General features: G+C 47.2%; 1 protein-coding gene across 1 annotated transcript in view; it reads left to right on the top strand.

Moving 5' to 3' along the window:
• The window catches only part of LOC125930535 (mucin-16-like), a 75,866-nt gene that overhangs the window by 51,463 nt on the left and 13,573 nt on the right, over positions 1 to 10,830 (top strand). Inside the window, 8 exon segments of the mRNA XM_049642364.1 lie at positions 3,378 to 3,569; positions 3,572 to 3,662; positions 5,565 to 5,737; positions 7,122 to 7,157; positions 8,314 to 8,379; positions 9,768 to 9,889; positions 9,973 to 10,040; positions 10,199 to 10,371. Coding sequence (XP_049498321.1) covers positions 3,378 to 3,569; positions 3,572 to 3,662; positions 5,565 to 5,737; positions 7,122 to 7,157; positions 8,314 to 8,379; positions 9,768 to 9,889; positions 9,973 to 10,040; positions 10,199 to 10,371 — 921 coding nt within the window.

Raw genomic sequence — 10,830 nt, 5'->3', positions numbered from 1 at the left:
CTTTCTTTCTTTCTTTCTTTCTTTCTTTCTTTCTTTCTTTCTTTCTTCTTTCTTTCTTTCTTTCTTTCTTTCTTTCTTTCTTTCTTTCTCTTAATGTTTATTTATTTATTTTGAGAGAGAATGCACAAGCAGAGGAGGGGCAGAGAGAGAGGAGAGAGAATCCCAAGCAGGCTCCTTGCCGTCAGTGCAGAGCCTGACTCGAGACTTGATCCCACAACCTTGAGTCATGACCTGAGCCAAAATCAAGAGCCAGATGCTTAGCCAACCGAGCCACACAGGCGCTCCCCTGGTTCTCTTCTCTTATCCTTTTACTCACCTCTCTGCTCATTGTTCTGAGTGTCTTGACATCAGAGTTGTGCAGTTGTTGGATTTTCAGTGAACACGTACTGAGGCTGGCTGCCTTGCAGGCACCGTGCTAAATTGCATACTGAATTAGTCAGCTCTGGCTGCCAAAGCAGCCACCACAGGCTGGGTGGCTCAGAGCACAGAAGTGTATTTTCTTGCAGCTAGAACCTGGGGGGTGCCAGCAGGGCTGGGTTCTCTGGGGCCGCTCTCCTTGGCATGTGGATGGTGACCTCTTACTGCCTCTTGGCATGGTCACTCCTTTGCACACACGTTCCCCATGTCCCTCTGTGTCCCAATCTCCTCTTCTTATACAGATAGCAGCCAGATTGGATTAGGGCCCACCCCAACAGCCTCCTTTTAACTTAATTACCTCTCTAAAGACCCTGTCTCCAAATACAATCATGTACTGAGGTCCTAGAGATTGGAGCTTCTCAAATTTCAGTGGTTGGGGGGAGACACAATTCATCCCAAAGCACATGCACCTTATCCTTTCATTCTTGCTACAAGCATGTGACTTAGCTCCAATTTACAGATGAGTAAACCCAAGCCCAGAGAGGCTGCCAAGTCACACAGCAAATAAATAATAGAACCAGGAGTTCCTTGACTCCAAAAACTCACAGTCTCATTCATCTCTCAGTTAATTTTTTTACCATGACACACTGATTTTTGGTGCACACTTGTCTTGTTCAAGTTCATGGGCCAAACTCCCATTGCATCCCCAGCAAACCCTGGAATGAGGGCCTTGTAGCTTTTTCAAGAGTTAAATGCCCTTGCATCCGAGATGTGTTTTTACAACCCTCGCAAACTCTTCATGGGTCCATCTCTGGTCTTTTACACCACAGTATCCTCATTTGCTCCCTCCAACATCAGCAGGGTTCTGGGATCCTCAGGTCCAATGAGAACCATATTTCCCCAAATGATAGGAGGAAAAATAAGTTAAATTCATTCAATTGGCTGTGGTTTGTTTATCAGTATCCAGTCCTTGGAATAGATTCAGAAGCATTATAGTCTTAATTCAATGTACATGGAGGGAAGGCAAGATGGATGGGTGGAGGGATGGATGGAAGGAAGAAGTGATGAACAGAAGGAGGGAAGGAGAGAAGATGGATGAGCAGATGGAAGGAAGAAAAGATGAGTGGAAGGGGAAAAGGAGGGAGGAACCATGTCTAAATAGATGGAAAAAATAGATGTGGAAGGAAGCAAATATGGATAGATAGAAGGAAGAAAAAGGGTGGAGGAAGGAAGCAAGGAAAGGTAGATAGGTGGAAGAAAGTGGGGATACAAGGAAAGACAGACAGAAGGATGCATAATGCATAGAAGGTATGAATGGGAAGAAGGAAGGACTAGGAGTGATGAAGGAAGGAATGATGTATGCAAGGATGGTGGCTGGCTGGCTGGATGGGTGGATGTCATGGGTGCACAGATGGATGAGTGAGTTGATGGATGGAGAGATGGAGGATGGATGGATAGAGAGACAGATGGATGGATGGATGGATGGGTGAATTGATAGATGGAATATGGAGGATGGATGGATGGAGAGATGGATAGATGGATTCATGGATGGATGTCTCGGGTGCATAGATGGATGGATGGATGTCATGGGTGCATGGATGGAGGGAGGAAAGGAGAGAGGGATGGGTGGATGAATGGATGATGGAGAATGTATGAGTGGAGAGATGGATGGATGTCATGGGTGCATGGATAGATGCATGAGTGGGTGGATTAAGAGATGGAAGAAGGATGAATGGGTGGAGAGATGAATGGGTGCATAGACAGATGGTAGATGAAAGAATGGATAGAGGGAAGAAGAACCATAGATGGATAGTAGGAAAGAATCAAGGAAGGAAGGAAGGAAGGAAGGAAGGAAGGAAGGAAGGATGAATGCATGGATGAATAGAAAGTTGGAAGGAAAGAAGAAAGGAAGGATGGAAGGAAGGATAGACAGAAGGAAGCTTGGAAGGAGTGATGAACAGAAGAGAAGGAGGAAAGAAGGGAGGTCAGCTTTTCTTGCAGAGGTTTGTCCTAAACAGTTGACCCTGTGCTGCTCCCTGCTTATCTAGTCTGGAGTCAAAGCACCAGGCCTCTGTTCTTACTTGCATCATATATTTATTATACTTCTCCTGGGGTCTATGCAGGTCACCCCCACTATTGAACACTGGGCCAGCTGCATGTGTCTAGGCAAAAGCATGTGTATTATCAGGGGAGTTCATGAGCAAGGACTCTGGGGTTGGAGAACCTGGGTCCAAACCCTGACTTTCCCTCCCTCCAGTCATGTAACCCTGAGCAGGAGATCATTTCTGTGCTGTGGTTCTCCTTTGTTTAGTGTGGAGAAGTCTAGTGCCCAGCTCATATTCATCTGGGTAAAAACTCCATTTGCAGTGAGTGATCAGGAAGTATTTGCTTATTTGTCTTCTATAATAAACACTCAAATAGGTGTTTACTCTGTGCCCAGCACTGTGCTTAAGCACTTTACAAAATTTGACTTGTTCAAACCTCATAACAACTTTTGAAGTAGGAATCATTATTATCTTACAGATGAGTAAACTGAGGTGCAGAGAGATTGGTTACAGCTGCTAGTTGTTTTTTTTTTTTTTTTACACAATGCCTAGAAGATTGGCATACCTGGGTGTTATAGAGAGACAGAGAGAGACAGACAGAGAGAGAGGAAAAGAGAGACAGAGGCACAGAGAGATAAAGAGATAGAGATGGGGGAACAGAAAGAAAGTGAAGGAACATGTCTGGGGTTATCCTTGGTCCCACATCAGCATGGTAAGCTGGAGCCTTTCCTTCTGGGAAAGAACAAAGCCACCAGCATTTCCACAGAACCCTCCCCTCCTGCACCTGGGTGGAAACACCATCTCCAGCCCCCAGATCATTAAGCCTGTCCTTCCTTGCTGCTGGAGTCGTCTCTATTAACACGTGGCCCTCGGGTTTCCTGGGAGGATGACAAGAGGCCCTTGGAAGGCCCACTGTGGGTGGATGTTGGGCACCCGACCTCCCACAAACCTTGGCTCTCTCTGCACTTACCACAGCTGGGGAGGCCCGTGAGGAGCTGTTCACACTGAACTTCACCATCGACAACCTGCACTACTCAGCGGACATGGGCCGCCCCGGCTCCCTCAAGTTCAACATCACAGATACCCTCATGCAGCACCTGGTGAGAGCACTTCTTCTGCCTCTGTGCCTCCATGACCCCCTCTAGGGGCTGTCGCCACCTCTGACCACACTGGCTCTCTCCTTCCTCTCCAGCTGGGCCCATTGTTCCAGAAGAGCAGTCTGGGTACCCGATATACAGGCTGCAAGGTCACCTCACTAAGGTGAGAATCCCCCACCCACCATGGCCCACCGCCAAAGGACAAGGACTGTGGGGGCCACTCCCGGTTGTGGTGGACTGTCTGGGAGGGTCCTTTTTGGCATCATTTTTTTTTTAATATAATTATTGTCAAATTGGCTAACATACAGTATGTAAGGTGTGCTCTTGGTTTTGGGGGTAGATTCCCGTGGTTCATAGCTTCCATGCAACACCCAGTGCTCATCCCATCAAGTGCCCTCCTCAATGCCCACCACCCATTTTCCCCTCTCCCCCACCCCCATCCACTTTCAGTTTATTCTCTGTATTTAAGAGTCTCTTATGGTTCGACATCCATTTTCTGATATTACGTTGTTGTAATTGTCATAAAATATCTATAGACATAAAACTAGCCATTCTAACCATTTTCAAGCATACATTTCAGTGGCATCTGTTACATGCATGATGTTGTCACCCTTCCCCACCATATAGTTCTGAAACTCTTCATCACTCTGTACCCATTGGGCAATTACTCGTACTTTTCTGGGTCATTGTGTGTTCTCTTGGCGTTTATGAAGCCCTTCTCTATCTGTATTTTCATTCCACTGCCATTGGTGGTGTGGCTCCTCTGAGGCAAGTGGTGGGTCCCACAGTGATGGGCAGACACTGCCCCTGTGCTCATCTAGTGGATAAAGCAGCAAATAAGTAGAAGGAGAGATATCTAAAGTGGTTTCAAATGCAGTAAGGTGATGAGCATAATACATAAGAGATGGGAAAACAGCTTTACCTGGGATACTCCAGCTCTTTGTGGTGGTGATTTCTCAGCTGGGTCCCAACTGGAAACAAGGATTTGGCCCTGAAAACTGTTCCAGGCAGAGGAAACAGCATGGGCAAAAGTCCTCAGGTAGGAATGAGCTTGGCATGCTCGGTGAACAGCAAGGAGGCCAATGTGGCTGGAGCAGAGAGAGAGCAAGGGGCAGAGAGAAAGGAGATGAATTTCCAGACATTTGGATTAGACTTTCCAGAGTCTTGTCAGGAATTATTTTTTTTTAATTGTGGTAAAGTACACATACCATAAAATTTACCATCTGAACCATTTTTAAGTGTCCAACTCAGTAGTGTTAAGTGTATTCATATTGTTGTGCAACCAATCTCCAGAACTTGTAAAACTGAAACTCTATACCCGTTAAACAGCAGCTCTCAGCTTCCCTCTACCCCCAGATGTTAACAATCGCCATTCTACTTTCTGTCTCTATGAATTTGACTACTCTGGGTACGTCATACAAGTGGAATCATATGATATCTGTCCTTTCATGTGTGGTTTATTTCACTGACCACAAAGTCCTCAAGGTCCATCCATGTTGTAGCAGGTGTCAGAATTTCCTTCCCTTTTAAAGCTGAATAATATCCCACTGTATGGATATGTCATATTTTGTTTATCCATTCATCAAGACGCTGGTTTTTACATGGAACAGGCAATGTGAGAGGTACTAGGGGTTCAGTACAACCATGAGCTAGACTGTCGTCCTATTTCCTGACCTCATGGAGGCCACTGTCTGGAGGGAACAGGAACAAATAATAGATGCTCACACTGAGGGCAACCAGGCCTGTGATGGGGGAAGCATGAGGTACTGTGGCAGCCAGAACCCTCTCCTGACCCAGCCTGGGAGGGTTTTTGGAGAAGGAGGAGGTATCTAAGTTGGGACCTGAAAGATGACTGGAAGTTACCCAGGTAAGGAGAGACAGGGAGAAACCTCCAGACAGAAGTCACAGCATGTGCAAAGATCCTGGGGTGAGAGAATGTGGCCAGGTGGAGAAAGTGTGAATGGTTCAACAAGGCTGGAACACAGGATATGAGGTGTGCGGTGACCTCGGGTAGAGAGATGCCACGTGGGCTACAGTCCCCAAGCATCAACCTCTCCTTCCTCAGGTCCGTGAAGAATGGTGCCAAGACGAGGGTGAACATCCTCTGCACCTACCGGCAGCACCCCAGCAGCCCGGGTCTACTTGCCAAACAGGTGTTCCATGAACTGAGCAGGCAGACCCGTGGCATCACCCGGCTGGGCCCCTATTCACTGGACAAGGACAGCCTCTACCTCAATGGTGAGTTGTTCTTCACCCACCTCACTGCTTCTGCTTCCCCATCTCTGGAAACGTTTCTATTAACCACAGGTCAGTTCTCTAGCGGAAACCTTGGGACAAACTCAGGCATGAACCTCAACTCCACACTGACCCCCATCCTCCTACAGTCATTCTGCAAGGCTGTCCTTGATCACACCTATTTTACAGATGTAGAAATGGAGGCTCTGAAAGATTAAGTAATTTGTCCAAGTGGGTGTAGCTGGAGAGGGGTGAAGCCAAGCATGAGCCCCAGCAGTCAGCGTCCAGTGCCTTTAACTCCTAGAAGAGTCTTTTGGGAGAGACATGGGGAAAGAAAATCCCACATCTGTCTCCCCTACCACCTTCTCACCCTTGACCATGGATGGTCTACTCTTCTGGGTGGGACCCCAATGCCGGAACTAAGGTGGGTGCTCTGAACATCTGTGGGGCCCGAGCTTTGGACACACTGGACATCAGCCTAGCATCCAGGAAGGGACAGTGCTTAAGAGGGTGAGCCTTCTCTGGGGTTCTAAGAGGCAGAGCATGGCTGTAGTGAAGTTCATTGGAGTAACTCAGCTTCTCTCCTCTCTGTTTCCAACTTGGGAATGGAGTTTGGCAACTCACACTTTCTTGTCACCATTGCCACGTCAGGTGAGCAGGGGGGACATCCTGGTCCTTTATGATGCCCATTTTAGCAAAGAGGGAGCTGGTACAGAGAAAGGAAGGGACCTGCCCATGCCCGCAGTAGGTTTGTGGCCAGTCTGGGTCTTGGTGTTCCGAGTTCATATCTCTTCCCTTCGCCTTGGCCGTTGCAGAGGCCAGGGTGGGATGTTTCCTCCTGGAAACGGCACAAGTTATGTGCTTCTTCTTGCTCACTTGGTCAGTATTTGCCAGCATCTGCTAGAAGCTAGGCACTGTGCCTGGCACCAGGGACACAGACAGGAGGCATGTGCAACCTGTCCTAAGATAAGCTCCAGAGGTGCAGAGACATTTTGTTCGGTGCTGTATTCCCCAAATGTGATGGAACTTGGTACATAGTAGGTTCTCAATAAATATTTGTTGGATGGAGGGATAGATTGGAGGGAGGATGGAAGGGCAGAGGGTGGGATGAATGGGTATGTGGGGGAATGAGTGTGTGAACATGAATGTGGTGAGAGTCTCATGGGGGCATGCTGGAGAGGTGGACAGGGAAGAGTTGTTTCTAACCGGAAGATCAGGAAATCCTTAATGGTAGAGATGACATTGGAGTCTGGTCTTAGAAGATGCATAGATGGCCACCTGGTACATAGAAAGAGAGGCATCCAGCTGGAGCACCACATGGACAAAGACATGGAATGTCTGGGATTGTTCTGTCCCCTCCCCTTATGTGTGACATTTCTGTTTCCAGGTTATAACGAGCGTGGTCCAGATGAGCCTCCCACAAGTATGTATCTTTGCACCTCATACCCATCTTGAGCCAAGATTTTCTCCTCACTAACAAAGGGAGCTTGCCCAGTATTGGCTTCATAAACTTTCCACACCCATCTGGGTTGGAGAAAGAAATTTGAGCAAGCATTTCCTATAGGGATGGGGGTTGAGGTCAGATAATGACCTTGTAGTTCGTGCCTCCTGGAAACAAAATCTACAAGGGCCACAAAAGGGGCCTCAATATCAAGCTGCAAATCATGGTGGCCACTTAGTGGTTTGGCCAAATTTTCCCATTCACTTAGCCAATGGTCCCTTCATCTATCTTTTAACCCATCCATTCTTCCATTCTCCCAGTTATCCTTCTCTTAGACTCTTCCTTCCCTCCTTCCTTCCCTTCTTCTTTTCTTCCTTCCTTCAATCTTTCTTTCCTTCCTTCTTTCCCTTTGTCCATCAATCCATTAATCCATCATCCTTCCTTTCCTTCTTCCTTCTATTCTCTCATCCACCCATCCTTCCATCTCTCCTTCCCCCCTTCATCCATCCTTCATTCGTTCTGTCCTTCATTCATTCTTCCATCTATACATCTTTCATTCTTTCCTTCCTTTCATCCATTCATCCGTCCATTCATCCTTTCTTCCTTTTCCCTGCTTCCCCCATCCCTCATTCATTCTATCCTTCATGTATTCTTCTACCCTTCCTCCATTCTTTCCTTCCTTCCTTCCTTCCTTTCTTCTTTCCTTCCATCCATCCATCCATCCATCCATCCTCTGCCTTTTCACTTTTTGTCCTTTCTGCCTTCTGTCCTTCCATCCATCTCTCTTACTTTCCTTCCTTGTGTTTATTCTTGCTTTCCCGTTTACCCTTCATTTGTTCATTCTTCCTCTGTCCATCCAGGTATGCCATCTGTCTGTCCACCTTTCTTCCCATTCGTCTCTCTGCCTTCTTTGCTTAGTCTCTCTCTTGTTCACCTACCCTTACTCTCTTGGGTTCATTTCATTCATGGGCTCTCTCACCCCTCTGCTCACACAATTCTTCCTTCCCTTGCTCTCATTTATGGCACACCTGTGAACTCGTGTCTTGGGACCACCATTGCTGGAGTCCAGACAAATGTGGGGAGTTTCTCCCACTCTGTGGGGAGCTCTGTCCCCTCCTGATAACTGCCCTTTCCACAGCTCCTGAGGCAGCCACCACATTCCTGCCTAGTTCATCATCATCTGTGCAACCAGAAGCCACCACAGGTATTTAGGGAATCCTTTTTCTTCCTAAGAGAAACTTTACAGCCCTCCACCTCTACCAGCCAGTTGTAACACAGGGGCTGAGAAGCCAGAGTGTAAAATTCTGGTTTAGGACAGTCATGCCAATCCAAAGATTCTACTGACAATTCAATCTAATGCATACCTTCATGGACCCCCCCAGTATTGTGAGATCAACAGACCATTATAACAGTGTGAAATGTTTTGGGGAGAGGGATCTAACATAATTTGGAAGGTAAGGAATTTCTGGAGAAATTTGCACCCAAACTGATTCTTTAAGAATGAGTAGGAGTCATCCAGGCAAATAGGGGATGAAGAGTTTTCCTGGTGTAGGGAATCTGATGAGCAAAGGCTCAGTGGCCGGAAACAGCATAGTATATGGAGAGAATTGAGAGGGATTTAGTTTGCATGAACCATGAACCTTAACCTGGAATAGATGGAGAAGTGAAGCTGAAACACTGGCAAAAACCAGATTGGGAGGGACATTGAGTGCCAGGTCAAGAAGCTTGAACTTAGCACTGAAGGCCAAAGGAAGCCATGGGAAGTGGTGACTATACTGAGATTTTCACTTAAGAAAATTCTTCTAGGGTCTAGTCAGTTAAGTGTCCAACTCTTGATTTGAGATCAGGATATGATCTCACAGTTCAGGAGATCAAGCCCTTCATCAGGCTCTGTGCTGATAGCACAGAGTCTGCTTAGGATTCTCTCTCCCTCTCTCTCTGCCCCTCCCCCATGCTTTCTCTCTCTCTCTCTCTCTCTCTCTCTCTCTCTCTCAAAATAAACAAGCAGTTTAAAAAAATTTCTGGGACACCTGCATGGTTCAGTCCATTAAACATCCAACTTTGGCTCAGGTCATGATCTTGTGGTTCATGAGTTCAGGCCCCATGTCAGGATCTGTGCTGACAGCTCAGAGCCTGGAGCCCGCTTCAGATTCTGCATCTCCCTCTCTTTCTCTGCTCCTCCCCTGCTCATGATCTGTCTTTCTGTCTGTCTCTCTAAAAAATAAACATTAAAAAATAAATTAAAAATTAAAAAATTAAAAAATTTTTCCGCTAGAGTTCAGTGCAGAGAACATTCTTTAGATGGGGCATCCAGCAAGTCTGCTGGGATGTTGGTCCAGGTGAGAGAGGATAAGACTTGATCTGGGACAGGATAGAGAGAGGGTGTGTGAGGACCATTCTGTAAGTAGAAATGGTGTTACTTGGAGGGGAGAGAGAAGGAGCTAAGCAATGTGCTGGTTTTGGCTTGGGTGACCACATGTCGGGTGGTGGTGACACTGGAAGAGAAGATGACAGAGTAGGACGAATGCAGAATTTTGATTTGGTCTCAGGCCAGCTGTCAGTAGTCACCGTCTCTCCCCCTCCTTCTCGTAGCTATGGGACACAACCTGAAGACCTTTACACTGAACTTGACCATCTCCAACCTCCAGTATTCAACAGACATGAGCCACAGCTCAGCTACATTCAACTCCACCAAGAGGACCCTGCAGCACCTGGTGAGACCCTGCTCCTAGCAGCTCCTAGTGGGATAAATCCCAGCCAGCCCCTCCTGCTCATCCGCCTCTTCCTTCCTCCCCAGCTTGGATCCTTGTTCCAGAAGAGCAGCCTGGGCCCCTTCTATTCAGGTTGCAGACTAATCTCCCTCAGGTAGGACTTCCTCCTGAGCATTTGCCAGTAGTGACCATTTTGGTGACCAACCCTTTCAGTCTTCCCACTGACCTCCCATTTGCCCTTCCCTCCTTTTGGCCCCCATACTGAGGTTTCAGAACCTCTCTTTAAGAGTTCCCACATCCCTCTCTCCCCAGGCCTGAGAAGGATGGGGTAGCCACTCATGTTAACGCCATCTGCACCTATCACCATGACCCCATGGGCTACAGGCTGGACCGAGAACAGCTTTACTGGGAGCTAAGCCAGCTGACCCATGGTGTCACCCAGATGGGCATCTATACCCTGGTCAGGGACAGCCTCCTCGTCAATGGTGAGTGATTTATAGCAATCATTATTTGTCTCTGTTCTATTTTATTTCTTCCTTAACAAGTCAGCCCAAGCTCTGATTGAAGGACACCCTCCCCAAACTCTCCATGGAGAGAGTCTCTCCTGTTATTTCAGGTAAAAAGAGTGAAATTCTTTGACCAAATTAATATAAATAATTTTAATTTGCACTCCAAATGTCTGACTCGTAGATCTCTTGGGACAGGATTTCTTCTATACAAGGTTCCTCCATGCCAGTGGTTCTCACCTGGGGGTAATTCTGCCCCTCAGGAGACACTTGGCAATGTCCGGAGACATTTTGATCACCACCACAACTGGGGGAGAGTGGTACTGGCACCTAGTGGCTCGAGGCTAGGGGTATTACTAATGTCCTCCAATGATCAGGGATCCTCACTGCCAAGAGTTACATAGCTCCGAATATCAGTAGTTCTGAGAATGAGAAACC

This window comes from Panthera uncia, chromosome A2 (genome assembly GCF_023721935.1).
Source record: "Panthera uncia isolate 11264 chromosome A2, Puncia_PCG_1.0, whole genome shotgun sequence".
NCBI lineage: Eukaryota > Metazoa > Chordata > Mammalia > Carnivora > Felidae > Panthera > Panthera uncia.
The sequence above is the reverse complement of the archived record's forward strand: the minus strand, read 5'-3'. Positions and strand labels throughout refer to the sequence as shown.